General features: G+C 36.7%; 4 protein-coding genes across 11 annotated transcripts; 2 read left to right on the forward strand and 2 right to left on the reverse strand.

The window, feature by feature from the left end:
* Positions 1-489: 489 nt before the first annotated feature.
* On the reverse strand, positions 490-3,759 carry LOC140822644 (uncharacterized). Of its 8 annotated transcripts, XM_073183452.1 has the most exons (7): positions 3,622-3,759; positions 3,368-3,529; positions 2,942-3,144; positions 2,554-2,794; positions 1,531-1,667; positions 1,216-1,444; positions 490-507 (listed from the first exon to the last, which is right to left on the reverse strand). In XM_073183452.1, the coding sequence occupies exons 2-6, from the start codon at positions 3,489-3,491 to the stop codon at positions 1,217-1,219; spliced, it is 933 nt and encodes a 310-aa protein (XP_073039553.1). In that variant the 5' UTR covers positions 3,492-3,529; positions 3,622-3,759; the 3' UTR covers positions 490-507; position 1,216. The 8 variants fall into 8 exon arrangements, with proteins under 8 accessions (XP_073039553.1, XP_073039554.1, XP_073039552.1 ...); XM_073183453.1 differs by lacking the exon at positions 490-507 and having other exon boundaries at positions 1,042-1,444; positions 3,368-3,514; XM_073183451.1 differs by lacking the exon at positions 490-507 and having other exon boundaries at positions 1,042-1,444.
* Positions 3,760-3,791: 32 nt separating this feature from the next.
* LOC140822645 (uncharacterized) lies at positions 3,792-4,493 on the forward strand. The gene has a single exon (XM_073183460.1). It carries the CDS (start codon positions 4,000-4,002, stop codon positions 4,381-4,383), a length of 384 nt encoding a protein of 127 aa, XP_073039561.1. The 5' UTR covers positions 3,792-3,999; the 3' UTR covers positions 4,384-4,493.
* An 812-nt stretch (positions 4,494-5,305) lies between these two features.
* LOC140822642 (uncharacterized) lies at positions 5,306-14,703 on the forward strand (the record flags this gene model as incomplete). Its single annotated transcript, XM_073183449.1, has 5 exons — positions 5,306-5,343; positions 13,336-13,447; positions 13,560-13,656; positions 14,374-14,452; positions 14,562-14,703. Coding segments are annotated over exons 2-5 (351 nt in total), but the record flags the coding sequence as incomplete, so codon positions are not given.
* On the reverse strand, positions 9,795-12,229 carry LOC140822641 (uncharacterized). The gene is made up of 5 exons (XM_073183448.1): positions 11,816-12,229; positions 11,542-11,712; positions 10,465-11,438; positions 9,953-10,392; positions 9,795-9,869 (listed from the first exon to the last, which is right to left on the reverse strand). The coding sequence occupies exons 1-3, from the start codon at positions 12,227-12,229 to the stop codon at positions 10,887-10,889; spliced, it is 1,137 nt and encodes a 378-aa protein (XP_073039549.1). The 3' UTR covers positions 9,795-9,869; positions 9,953-10,392; positions 10,465-10,886.
* Positions 14,704-14,708: the final 5 nt, after the last annotated feature.

A 14,708-nucleotide genomic window follows, 5' to 3' on the forward strand; every position in this document is an offset into this window, starting at 1 on the left:
AGATATGTACATTACAGTGAAAGGAATTTCAACCTTGATTGAAATAATACCATTAGAAGTAAGAGTGTATTTTTCGGGTACGTTGTCTATTTCACAAATGAACCAAAGCAACGACCTACAAAACTTTTCTAGACCATTAGTTGAAAATTCAAGATAGTTAATAATATCACTTAAATAATAATAATAATAATAATAATAATAATAATAATAATAATAATATAATTAAGGATCGGAAATTGGATTTCACAAGATATATTATATTAAATAATAATAAGAAAATGGATAGAATTGGCAGGCTGGAGATATGTGGACTCATTGCATATGTGGCGGCAGAATTGCAAGAGGGACGTGATGCGTAGTTGGTTTGATATGGTTGGAAAGCCCTTTCAGACACTGACCCAGTTTTAACAGGAGACAGCCTGGCCACCCATCTTCAAAATCAAGAGGAGTCTTCTGAATTCGGATAACAAATGGGGGCACATTATTATTCAGAACATGCTCACCAGCCTGCATCCATTACGACAACGCTACAAGATTGGGCGACCATTTAGCATTCAATGGGAGACTAAGAACTCACAACCAATTTGTCATGAAAACAAATTGGGTTTCATTATCACAAGCAAAGGCTATGTTTTCTCAGGGGGACTATTCATTGGGCATGGAGCCTGCGCCAAATCAGGCATTGAGGAGCTCTTGCCCAATGCTCAATGCATGGTAGATGTTACACCGGGTGAAAATCACCAGGTGTAGCACATCCTTTCCCGTTATCACAAGTATATTCTAGAAGAAAGAAGGGGGCTGCGCATGGGAAGAGAGGGGAAAAATAGGAGCAGAGTAATTGCTGAGAGTCGGGTCATTATTTTCAATTGAGTGATACTAGTTGAGCTAGGGATGCTTATATTTCCTTTGTACGGAGATTGTAACATTTATCATTTTCGTTCCTACCATCAATATTTAACTTTCATTTCCGTTTTCGTGTGTGTCAGCTGTATTTTTCTGCTATCTTTCTCTAATATATTGTGGCCTTAAGAACCAGTGAGCTATATCACACAATCACTTGTTGAGATCATGCATCAAAATGATCAAAGTTATTGTACATCTCAATCCAGGTCTACTTATACATGAAAAGCAAAAAAAAAAGGCATGCTCCGGCTTTATAAGGATTCGTAGGTTTCCATGATACAAAGCATAGTAGTTTCAATGACACAGTAGTACCTTAATCTGGCAAAGCTGTTCCTCTCTCAAGATTGTTCTTGATCTCCAATGTGTATTTGCCAAAGGCACGTTCAATCTTTTTATTGAAGTGCTCATTTCGGTCATTAATTGAGTCGATATCCTTTTCTTCCCGGAACTTTCTCCTCCTGCTGAAGGACCGTGACTTCTCTTCCCTGTCCTTGAGTTCCTTGACCATTCTGTCAATCTTTTCCTCCGAGATCTTTGGTGCCTGAAAAATGAAAATAAAATGAGAATCTCTCCAGACAGGTCACAGAAATAAACAGAACTCAACTCAAAACATATGCTGATGATTACTTTTCCATATTGTAGACTTGAAGCCTCTCGGTAGAACTCTGGATCAGCTTCTTTCATTCTGTTGTACTCGTCAAGATCTACGCCAATATTCTTTGTCCTTTTCTTGTATGCATCGTACAAAGTTCTATGATTAAAAACTGTAAAAGACATCATGAGGTCAATTGTATGAAGAAACACAACGTTGAGGGAAAGGCCATCAACCTGGTGGCCCTCAGAAACACCAGCAACTCACAATTCCGTGAATAGAAGAAAAGGGAAAACATATAAACAAACAGAAGATGTACAATATAATCACTGTTCAAAATTTATTCTAAAATTCAGTATCATAGTCATCATTTCCTAGTTTTCCATGGAAAGTGACAGTTGTAATTTCCTATTGAGCATGTTTCCGACATAGTTGTTTCATAATTGTTAAAACTATCACCAAGATGCAGAACACAGAAAACAAGAGGGAAAAAATGCTAAAGCTCTGAAAAACTGAAAAAAAAAAAAAAAGAGTTTATTGAGCACTTGTTGATGGAAACTCCTATAATTTCTAAATGTTCACAAAACACTGTTTAGAGTTTCTGAAATTAAACTACTCAAAACTTGGCCGGAATAAAAAATTTATTCCACGGCTACACTCTACAGTGCAGTTTTCCTAATATATAGATGGCATGGTTTTGGCGAATAAAACATCTTCAGTGTAAAGGGCGAGCAGGATGGCTAGTGCTAAAATATTGCCACTAAATGAAAATTCATATAATGTTTTTTTATCCAACTGAAGGTATGATGAGCATTTAGGCATTCCAATCAATGGAAACATGTCATATTGCCACCTAAAGATTCCAATGAACTCATAAATTCAGGTTCCAAACAGCATGGCTATGTCATATGTGAACATATTGATAACCAAATTAACCATACTCCAGAAATAAATATAAGAACAGCCTGGTAAGCAAAAATCATGTCAACAGCAGCAGTGCATCAAATAGAGGTAACACTTAGAAAGAAAAACAAACAAAGAAAAGATTGGCAACTTACCATCCCAACCAGCCGGAGCAGGGTCCTTCTCCCATTTCTTATACTTTGTCTCTGCCATATCTTGTGTATCCAGCATATATGCTTTACTCATATCTAAGCCATTGGAGTCCAGAAGTTTTCCAATTTTCTTCTTCCTCTCCTCCAACCATTTTTGCTTGGAAATGCCTCTAGACTCCGTTGGGGCTTCTGATTTTTTCTTCTCTGCGACCATAGCAGTCTGATTGGCTTTTCTTGCCTCATTCTATATAGACAAAGGAAAGATATATTAGAAACGGTAAATTACAGACTATTAGGTCAAAGAACTGATGAAAGAATAATCTTTATCTGCATCAATCCCAAAATGTACTTAAACAAGACAGACTGTTTACGATTTACATTGGATCCTCACCATTTTCAACCTCAAGTCAAATAACTTTTTCTGCCTTCCTGTAAGATTACCAGCCAATTCATTTGCGGCATCGTCATCATCATCACCACCAGACTCCCCATCAGAATGATCCTCACCGACATCTCTTTCATCATCATATGCTACTGTCTTACTCTGCTTAGCGACCACATATGGCCGTGCGTGGTCATCATCAGCTTGTAACCCTATGAAGATACATGAACAGCGGTTAAATACACCGTGATAAACCATATCTTGACAGAAATATAGTGTAACATACAACATCACAAGTTCAACAAGCATCAGCAAATTGCGCGTAAATATTCGTAAAATTCGACCCACAAAGTGATAATATTTCTTCGATCAGTCCTATTTACCTCAGCCAAAATAATCTTTAAGAAACATTGACTAAGTTATTCAGAAGCCTACCTGCATCAGCGCCTACCATCTTTTTCTTTCCTTCAGCAATAAACTTGAAGCAAAAATCACCGCATTCATGATAAGGGTTTGATGCATTTCTGCAATCTGGATGCACCCTCCCTTCTTCCGCCATCGTTTTTCACTATCTCCCGGAAACTAATACAAGGATCCCTGAATCACAAATATATACACAAAAATACCTAGAAAAAGAAGTAGAATAATAGAAAAAATAACGCCAGCACAAGAAAAATCAACCTACGTACAAGAAATTTCAGGTCTTGAAAAATTCAAATACAGAAGTGAAAACGTCAGCCGCGAACCAGTGAGCAGTCGAGAAGAAGAAAGTTCAGGCTTGTATGAGTTGGGAATATGGATGACAAGAAGTAGACGGGGATTTTCGCTTTCCCAAGGAATACAGATTTCGGGTACTCGTATTGGGCCAAAAAGATGTAATACTGTAATTTGGGCCCAACTCAATTGGACAACAAAGCCCAAAGTCAGCCACAAAAGCCCAAAAGAGCTCGATTTTTACCCCTTGACCTCGAATTCTGAATGGTCTGCAGCAACTTCTAAAACCCTAGCGAAGTAACTTTCTTCCTAGACAAATTGCAGAACACACTCGCGTCTCACGAAACCAAACCATGGTAGCTGGAAGATTCAAAGAGCTTGTGAAGAAATACGGTAAAGTGGGATTGGGAGTGCATTTCTCGATTTCCGCTGCGTCAATCAGTGGGCTGTACGTCGCCATTAAAAGCAACGTCGACGTGGAATCAATGCTGGAAAAAGTGGGCATGCCTGGAGTGTCCAAGGAGAAGAAGGTCGAAGAAGCTCCTGAAATGGGTTCTGATTCAGGGAAGGTGAGGAATCGGACGGCAGAGCTGGCATCATCGAGTGGCGGCGCGTTGGCTTTAGCTCTGCTGATTAATAAGGCGCTGTTTCCAGTCAGGGTCCCGATCACGTTGGCACTCACCCCGCCTGTGGCTAGATTTCTGGCGAGGCGCAATTTGATCAAGAGCGGGCTTTGATTGGCTGATTGATTGATTACCTTTTTTTGAAAAATTTATTTTTGTGATTTTGAAAGGTAAAAGGCAATGTTGCCTCACATTTGTATGAATGAATAACCTCATTTTCTTGATGTTCTGTTTTTACTTATAAAGAATGGTTTTTAGCGAAAATAATGAATGAGCTTTCGATTATCCTTCCACACAATTGGAAAGATTTAGTTAGGACACAAGTTTGTTTGTTTCGGAGAATAAATTGATAAAAAATGCTTTTATTTTGTGCGAATTTGAAATATTGATACTCTCTAACAGGAGGATTTAGTTTACTGAGCAGGTCTCTTGTCGTAATTATGAATTGATCGATATTTATTTTATAAAATGGATTCATGATAAGATAAAATTTAGTATATTTTATTAAGAGAAAGTCTCTTGTGAGACGGTTTCACGAATCTTTTTTTGTGAGACGGATCGATATTTACAATAAAAAGTAATACTCGTAGCATAAAAGTAATATTTAAATAAAAGATGCATCTCACCAAATTCGTGAGATCATCTCACATAAATTTTTTCTTTTTATTAAATCTTAAGAAGGTATAGGCCTCCCTGCCCATAACCGAAAATTGAATGTCACATTTCGACCAACTTGTTAAGCGATTTTAATCCATCCAATTTGCAAAGTTTAATTATTTAATTAAATTAAATTCTAACTGTAATTTCAATAAATAGGACAATTCATACTGGTTGATTTTTAATTGAATAGATAAATATATTTTTTAATTTCCAATAAATAGGACAATTCATACTGGTTGATTTTTAATTGAATAGATAAATATATTTTTTAATTTCATATTTTTTTAGTTTTTCAAATGATAATTGAAGACACGAAATATATTATCCTATGCGATTGTCCAAAATGAGGCCACTCTCCGGTATGTCTTTAATTTGAAATCCTAATTAAGTCTTTCCGTCCAAACATAGCTTTAACCTTTTTCGGGGGTCAATAAAATATATGACCCATTTTAAATTTAAATAAATAAAAGAGATTTTGACTTTTTTAAATCGGGAGAAGGGAGTGGACTGTGTTAGTTAGGTGAGGTCATTTATTAGTTCATTAATTAGGGGGAGTTAGTTAGTTTTTTAAAAAAAATATTTTTTTAATTGATATATCAGAAACCTTTCTTATTCCTATTCCTTATTGAGGTTTCATTTATTCCCGTTATTTTTGTGTTCTTCACGATAAACTAATCAAAAATCATTTGAAAATTTGAAGATTCCTAGAGAAGTAAATCATTTGAATTTGAAGATTCTCTTAGAAGTAAGCATATACTCGACTGTTGTACTTGTTTGTTCAGTTTAGTTCTGGTTGTATTTTGTTAGAATTTTTGTTAGTGGAGTTCGGATGAGTATTTAGAGGAGTTATATTATGATATGGGATAGTGTCTAAACCACACATATTGATGGATAGAGGTTCACAGTGGAGGTGTATGGGTGGAGGTGTGCACAGATTGGTTGAGGTGCACACACAACCACGGTCGCGGTGGGTCGAGGTGCACCTCAACCCTCGACCACAGTGGGTCGCGGTGGCTTAGGTAACCACGACCCACCTTGACCCACACGACCCAAACGTGTGGGTCGCGGTGAACACCGCGACCCACGTTTCTCTCCGCGACCCACGTGTGTTTAGTGATGTGTTGGTCAATGTTGTAATTCATTAACATATTTTTTTAAATAAATGATATTGTCTATAATTTAATATTCTTATTTATGTTTTTGTAGGTTATGCCAACAGTTATTCTGTTTGAGTACAACGGAGAATGGGAAGTTAATGAAGATAATATATTTAAATGGCGTTCATGGTCTAGTGGTAAGTGGGCAGCTATTCCTTTGGATTCTGATATTTGTTCAGTGGAATATATAGAAAGTGAGATATACAGAATTATAAATCTAGCTGGTACAGAAAAATTGAAATTAAGTTATCTTCCTGACGTGAAGCATTGCAATATTCGTCCAATTTATATTGAGGATGATAATGATTTGAAAGCATACTTATATTTTGGATGTGCAAAAGAAAGACCAGTACTTCACGTAGAATTTGAACTAAGTGTTGTTTCCCTTGATATTGTTCAAAGGGAAAATATCATGTCACCGGATTTAAATTTTACGCATTTGGATGATGAGTATGTTGATGATGAAACAAATATGTACGATCACTATTTTGATAGAACTTTTGTCTCAAATGACCATGGTACCAATAATGATGTATTAGAAACTGAAAATATACAAGAGAATGATGTGAGGAGTACAGAAAATGATGTGGAGGATATAGATGATATTAATGTCGATGATAACGATGTTAACATCCACCACATTGGTATAGCTCATGATACTGAGACTAATGTTCAAGCTGATACTTATTCATTTACCGATGGTTCAAGCTTATTTATTGGTCAAAGATTTTCAAGCAAGACCGAAGTGAAGAAAGTGCTATCCAATATTGCTTTGAACTCGTCTTTTGAGTTTGAAAGTGTCAAATCTTCTAGAAATATCTATTCGGTTCGTTGTGTGAATAAAGGTTGCAGCTGGAGAATTTGGACTTCAAAACACGATAACTCAACAGATTTTGTGATTCGTACATATTGCAACACACACAATTGTGACATGACTGGAATGCGTAAAAAGCATCGACAAGCTAGCTCATCTATCGTTTGTGATATGTTGGTAGAGAACTTTCGAGGACAACAGAAAACACCTCAACCAAAATCTATTATGACAATGATGCGGAATAAGGGGGTTGACATTACCTATTACAAAGCTTTGAAAGGTAAACAACTTGCTCATGATATCTTCACAGGTGATCCTGAAAGAAGTTTTGGTCTTCTGCCTTCGTATTTGAAAATGGTCGAGAAAATGAACCCTGGTAGTATAATAGATTTAGTAGTAGATGAGCATAATAGATTCAAGTATTTGTTTTTAGCATATGGCGCATGTGCAAGAGGATATAGATGCATGAGAAAAGTAGTATCTATTGATGGTACATGGTTGAAAGGAAAGTACGACGGTATTTTACTTGTGGCCTCAGCACAAGATGGAGATTTTCATCAATATCCTTTGGCTTGGGCTGTTGTTGATGTGGAATCAATTGCTTCGTGGAGTTGGTTTTTGACGAAGCTCTTGGAAGTAGTGGTTGATGAGGACGAGTTGGTGATTATCTCAGACAGACATTCGGGCATCATTGCCGCAGTTGCCAACGTTTACAAAAATGCACATCATGGTCATTGTATATGGCACTTGTCACAAAATATGAAAATTCGTTGTAAAAATAAGGGTTGTACCGAAATGTTTATGCGGTTAGCAAAAATTTACAAGCAAATCGACTTTGACTTGGAGTACGAGAAGTTTAAGAAAATATATCCCGATGCTGCAAAGTTTTTGAGTGAAAGTGATTCATTGGATCGATGGACTCGAGCATATAGCCCAAGATCTCGGTATAATATTATGACAACTAATGGTGTTGAATCAATAAATGCAAGATTGCGTGAAGAAAGACAACTTCCAATCATTGCACTATTAAATTCTTTGCAGACTTTGACTATATCTTGGTTTTCAAGGTATCGAAATGCATCTATAGCATCAACAACAAATTTCACTCCAACTGTTGAGTCAATTCTACGTGAAAGGTTTAATATTGGTCGGGCATATCAAGTTTATGAGCTGGGCCGTCTCGAGTTTGATGTTCGAAGTGCTACGGATAGTGACATTGTGGATTTGGAATCAAAGAGATGTACCTGTAGGGAATTCGATATTGACAAGATTCCATGTTCACATGCCATTGCAGCGAGTTATTTTCGTGATGTTAATTTATATTCCTTATGCTCAGAGTATTATTCTGTTATGATATGGTCTTTAGCGTATTCTGAGCCGATTTATCCTGTTCTGAATCAGAACGAGTGGCCTCTTGATGTTATGTTAGTACTGCCACCAGTGATCAAGAGAAGACGTGGAAGGAAAAAACAAAACAGATTTCCATCAGTTGGAGAATTTGGTAGAAGATAGGATTGAATTATTTGTAATTTGTTTGAATTTAAAGACAATCGAATTGATTTTATTAATTTATTGTAATTTGTGTACTAATTTTTAATTTTTTTCGAGGGTGAGTAATCGGCTTGTAAATTTTTCATTTATGGGTCGCGTAGGCTTGTAAATTTTTCAATTTTGGGTCGCTTGGGTTGAGTGATAATTTAGGGGTTTGGTTTAGGGTTTAGGGTTTGGGTCGAGTTTGGGTCTCCATGGGTCGCGTAGGTAAGAAATTTTGATTTTTTTATCATTTTATAATATATAATTTACTTTATATATAATTAGAACGTAAATATAAATAAAAATATTATTTGTGTAAAAATTTTAAAATGAGTTATATATTATAATTTAAGTATGTTAGTTAAAAAATTGACAAGAATGTATGTCTTGTTCTAACAAATAGGGTCTTAAAAAATTTTATAATTTCACTAAAAATCTTAACAAATTTTTTATAATAACACAACTGAACTAAAAAAATTCATTACATATTCACTTTGATGAATTATATCTAAGCATATGAATTAATTTTAATGAATGTATATTTAAGTGTATGAAATTAATATTTATTGTATATAAATATTAACTAATTTTTTAATTTCACTAAAATTATTTAGTAACAGATTTCATTACATATTAACTTTAATATCGATGCATATGAAATTAAATTAATGTTTATTGTACATAAATCGATATGTTTCTCGATCTAAACTCACCCACCAAATTTCGGTCGCGTGTAATCGCGACCCACCAAATTTTGGTCGCGTGTAATCGCGACCCCGTGAACAGTACCCGCGCACCTGCGCGCGCGGACGCGCAGGTGCGCGTGCCTGCCAGAAGCATGCGCGCACCTGTGCGCGGATCGGCGCGCAGGTGCGCGAACCTGCCGAGAGATCTCGGCAGGCGCTGCCGAGCTCCGCCGAGAGCGCTCGGCGGTCCCTGCCGAGAGCGCTCGGCGGTGCGGGCGTTGCATGTGTCCCTTCACGTTTTTTCGTGTCTTCGTGTCTGGTATTTTTTTTATGTATTTTTTCAATTCCTTGGCATTGTTTGATGTTTTCGTGTCGTTCCAGTATTTTTTCATTTCCTTAGTAATCTCATTTTGCATATAAATTTTAAACAATGAAAATTGGTTTCATGTTTCATTGTTTAAAATAGATATCTACACGAACCAATGAATAAAATCAATTTTCATATAGATTGAGTATATAAATCACATTCATTAACTAAAAATACATAATGTAACTAAAAATACATAATGTAACTAAAAATCAATATAATGTATCACATAAATATTTTAATCCAATGACCAAAATTTATCCCAAATACAACAACAACAATAATGCCTAAATTCCTCAATCTTCTCATCGTCAAGTTCATAGGCATTTTCTCTAAACATGGTATAAGCTGATGCCGCTAAACAGTAGACTCCACATTCACCGCTGCAATGAAAAAATAACATTAAATACATTGATATACATTAAACAAAAATGAAATAATAATTTTTAAAATAAAAAATTTTAACCTCGTCTTTTGAGTAGGAAAAGTTTCTGGCCTAACTATACTCCATCTTTCTGAAGAATCAACACCCAACATATGTGGAAGCATAAGAGACAAAGGGTTAATAAGTTGAAGCAATGTCTTGCCCGACCTATCTACGCTACGGTCTGAATCCATGATTTTGATATTCTTACGATGAGGCAAAACCTTTAACAAAACCCAATGCCCAGGAAGATGAAAGGGTATCAAAATTATTTTGGCTTTGTTCCATGGAATAGCCGGCCACTCACTAATTTCTGCTCTCACATAGGGCATCAAACATTCTATATTATACTCCCCACCCTCATTGAAAGCACTCGAAACCAGCTGATGAAAATCCACATCCATCAATGACACCTCTTGTGACATAAAATGTGAGTATGTCCTTTGTAGTTGGAGCAACCCTCGACAACATTCTTGAATATGCTGAAAGTGATAAACGTGAAATATGTTAATTACTAACTCAACGCAAAAAAAAAAAAAAAAGAACAAACTTACGGTCTCAGTCAGCCAAGAAGCAGGTGTCCCCAATACACGAAACCACGAGCTATCGTAGGACGAACACAGCCCACATATCATCCTATTTTCCGTAGGACAATTAATCTCAGCACTCACTCGTGGCCACGATCTATTGGCGAACATTCTAACTCTTTTCTGAAAACTCACAGACATCATATCATTTACAACAATACGACGCAGTTCCTCCTCAGTCATAGGCTCTTCCTCCACTGTGAACAATCTTAACTTACCGCCCGAAGTTTTTTCAAAAGCTCGAGTCAAAGAAGGATCGCTCACAAGTGGAATATTTGGATCCACCTCAAATGGAATATCTTCAAATCGATGACTTGATGTCTCGCCTTGATCTGAGAATAATACATACAATTTGTCATTTTTCATACTCAAAATTAAAAATCATATAACTATTGATAAAACTTACCAACATTGACATTCATCGAAGATAATATCCCAAATATATCCTTCAAACTCGAGATATCGTCATGTATATTTTTCAATTGATTTTTGATATCGGCTTGGTCCTTTTGTATCGTCTCAACTTTATCCTCCAAACTTATGAAACGAAGTTCATACATATCTGCAACATGATCTCTCGTGTGAGTCAATGGAGGAGAGAAATGAGTGTGAGTCAATGGAGGAGACAAAGGAGGAGACGGTGGATTCATGTGTGAAGGACTACGAGATGGCCGAGAAGATTTTCTGACTTTATCTCGAGATGATCTGGAGTATGTATATGTGAATGGCTGGAGAAATGGTCGATCTTCGGTCTCAGTCTGTACACCCACTTCATCCTCTAGGTCACCCAATGGATCTTGAGTGCAAACTACTTGGATACCTCGGCAAATTAACTCCGTAATGCGATTGATTATCACATTATTAGAATCAACAAAATTTCCAGTCATGTAATGTACAGACACCCGCTCCTCCGAGGTGGGAATGAGTATCCCCAAAATATCCTATATTAATCATTAACAATAAACATGAAATTAGTTAACCGTTAACAAAAAAATATATTAGATAATAAGAAAAATAAATAAAATGAATTTCTTGTATTTTTACCTTGTTATTTACATTTTTAAATGCTTTGTTCACATCATCCATGGAAGGTGAATGATTTTTACTCCATTTTCTAGTCAACCAATGACACATCCGAGGTATCGGTACATTGGGACCTTTTCGAGGTCGGGCGAACACTTGAGCAATGGATGGAAAATATTCATATGCCAAAATCTAACACAGAAAAATAAACACAGTTAGTATGATATAAAATAACAAGGATTAGTATGATATAAAATAACAAGGATATTTCATTTAATGAACCATATTTAGTTACCTGTAAAGGATGAACAAATCCACTTATATGGAAGCTGCCGAACCCGCTGAAATCTGGATCATTACTACGGCGTGCTACCAAATTTTCGTAGCTTCTGAACTTAGTTTCAAGATCTTTTCTAAGTCCATAAACTACTTCTTCAAAAGCTATTCTACCCCAGGGATAGTTTATAAAACTATCAAAATTATTTACTAATCTAATCCATTCTAAATCTATGGTATCATTTTTATTTTTTCTGTGTCTCCCTAATACACCTACCACAAACAACAGACAAGCCAATTTCACTTTTTCAATGTCTATTTCTCCTCCAAAATCGTTATCATATTCATCTATTCTATCTATCAAATCTCCCAAACGTATAGAGTAACTCCCACCAAAATGTCTCTCCCTAAATTCATCTTCTTCGGGTATCATGAGATAAACATTTGAACAATTTAATCCAGTTAACAAACAATACTCTAATAATGAAAATCGTAAAGGTCGTTTACGATATATCATCCAAAATTCTTCACTTTCACTGTCATAACTTTGCCTACTGATCAAAAACCATAACAATTGAATGGAATTGTTATAATCCTTAGCACATAAAATTAAATTACCAAATTGAGTATATTGCACCAAATATTCTATCTCTTTCTCATTTAAAAATGCTACAATTTTCTTACAGATTTCAGTATATCTTGATCCTACGGTTACTTTGCATTCAAAGAATTGATCCCTTCCAAGTTTAGTTGGAAAGTAAATCTGCAAAAAAATCAAAACAAACACAAAAAGTTACATAAATAGCCAAAATTTAAATTTAAGCAATTGTGTTCATGGGTCGCGAAGCTTCGCGACCCATCCCGGGGTCGTGATGGGTCGCGAAGCTTCGCGACCCATCACGACCCCTGGGTCGCGAAGCGTGGGTATGCTCGCGACCCCTGGTCTCGCGAAGCTTGGGGTAAGCAAGCTTCGCGACCGATCAGGGGTCGCGAAGCACACTTCGCGATGTGCTTCGCGACCCCCACACGTCTCGCGAGGGTCGCGAAGCTTCGCGACCCACACGTCTTGTGGGTCGCGAAGCATGTGTATGCGCGACCGATCAGGGGTCGCGAAGCGATGTGCTTCGCGACCCATCACGACCCCTGTGTCGCGAAGCGTGTACATTTTCGATCTCAAAATAAATTTTTTACCAATACATGGTTTTTTCGTGCGATTTGTTGCAGAGGAATTCCTGCTAGACTCATGATTAATTGTTAGCAATGTAGGAGGAGAAGATTAAGGGCAATTCGCTGACCGGCGGCGATTGGGCGCAAGAAATGAAACTAGGGTTGAGATGAGTGGGTTGAGGTGAGTCGCGGAAGAGATGTATCTTTTTTTATTTAATTAAATTACAAATTTTATATATATAAAATTAAATTAAAATTTAAATACACTAAATGAAAAATTAATTTTAAACAAATTTAAAACAGAGGATAAAAAAGTAAATTTACATTGACTCCCTTTTTTTAAATAAACTCTTCCGTGACTCCCGTTTTCCCCCTTTTTCGGTTTGAGCATTTGCTGTCTCGCGTGATCACTCCATTTCCATCGAACAATAGGACCTAATTCATCGCAGAAATGATTGTCTGTGTCGCCGTCGTCGGTCACCAGGTACTCCGCCGTACTTTTTCATTCGATTTGTTTTTGGCTCTGGTGATGGATGAACATCAAAATAATGATTTTCGTGATTGTTGGTCGATTTCATTTTTGTGCTTGATGGCAGAACAATCCGTTGTACATTCAGAGTTTTACTGAGGCAGATGATGCGCTCAAGCTTCATCACATTGTTCATTGTTCTCTTGACGTCGTCGATGAACGAGGTGGATTTCTTTGCTCGATCTTTTCTATTCTGCTTAATTTTTGGGTCAAACATGTTATTACTGGTCAAAGATAGGCCAAACCTGTAATTTTCCGATTTCAGTTGCCAGTCAGTGTAGAGATGGCGATTAAGTGGAACATACGAGTAGATTTCAATTTGAAACCCTAAATTGGATTGCAAGTGGTAATTTTTTGAAGCTATCAAAGAGCATTATTAGATTCAAGTAGGAATTAACAGATGTCAAATCTATGGAGTAAAGATTGAAGTGGTGAACAAGGTTGAGTTGCTCTAATTGCTTTGTGTCCGAGCTTAAGACAATTAGGATTTATCATTTTTCTTGAAGGAAGTTCTAATGGTAATTTCATGTACCAGCCTTTATCTTTCAAATAAATGTGAAACATTTTTGTATAAGTGACTGAATGGAGATGAGAATTCTGAAATGATGATGATGCAGCCTAAAACTACTTGGCATTAAGTTACTGCAATGGACTTGACCCCTCTTAGATCGCTGCAGAGGCTGGCCCTGCCCTCGATTGGAAAAACAATGCAGCTCCCAAATACAATATGAGACCTCGTGAATATTCTGGGATTTGACTTAGTTTATTGGGGTGTTTGCTTAAAGGAAATTATAACCTTTTTTCACTCCATTTGACCTCTTACATGTTTTATCATGGTTGAAATGGATATTTCTCTTCGTTGACTTCTGTTTTTACCTCAGTGAACAATCCAAAAAAGGCTGCCCCAACACTAAATGAGACATTTCTTGGTTTGCTGTATCCAACCGAAAACTACAAAGTGTGAGTGTTAAGTTCCTTCTTTCTCTGATAGCGAGTGAAAACATGATGCGGGTGTATTTCTTCTTGTGCCTTGCAAGTGCTTCTGTAGCTCATGATGTGATGCTCTCAGTTATGGTTACCTGACCAATACAAAGGTGAAGTTCATTCTGGTGACAACAGATCTTGGTGTCCGGGATGCAGATGTGAGAAACGTAAGTGTTGCCTGCAATGCAGAGATTATCCGCAAACACTATTCTTCATTTAATTGCATCACAGC

Source organism: Primulina eburnea, unplaced genomic scaffold, assembly GCF_022965805.1.
Source record: "Primulina eburnea isolate SZY01 unplaced genomic scaffold, ASM2296580v1 ctg973_ERROPOS8729711, whole genome shotgun sequence".
Lineage (NCBI taxonomy): Eukaryota > Viridiplantae > Streptophyta > Magnoliopsida > Lamiales > Gesneriaceae > Primulina > Primulina eburnea.

Coding starts and splice junctions, on each gene's coding strand:
- LOC140822644 (XM_073183452.1), bottom strand. CDS start 3,491: ATGGCGGAAGAAGGGAGGGTGCATCCAGATTGCAGAAATGCATCAAAC. Junction 2,795..2,941: donor TTGACTTGAGGTTGAAAATG/GTGAGGATCCAA, acceptor TTGTCTATATAG/AATGAGGCAAGAAAAGCCAA. Junction 1,445..1,530: donor CAAGTCTACAATATGGAAAA/GTAATCATCAGC, acceptor TTCATTTTTCAG/GCACCAAAGATCTCGGAGGA.
- LOC140822645 (XM_073183460.1), top strand. CDS start 4,000: ATGGTAGCTGGAAGATTCAAAGAGCTTGTGAAGAAATACGGTAAAGTG.
- LOC140822641 (XM_073183448.1), bottom strand. CDS start 12,229: ATGATACCCGAAGAAGATGAATTTAGGGAGAGACATTTTGGTGGGAGT. Junction 11,713..11,815: donor GATTTGTTCATCCTTTACAG/GTAACTAAATAT, acceptor TTTCTGTGTTAG/ATTTTGGCATATGAATATTT. Junction 11,439..11,541: donor TTAAAAATGTAAATAACAAG/GTAAAAATACAA, acceptor TGATTAATATAG/GATATTTTGGGGATACTCAT.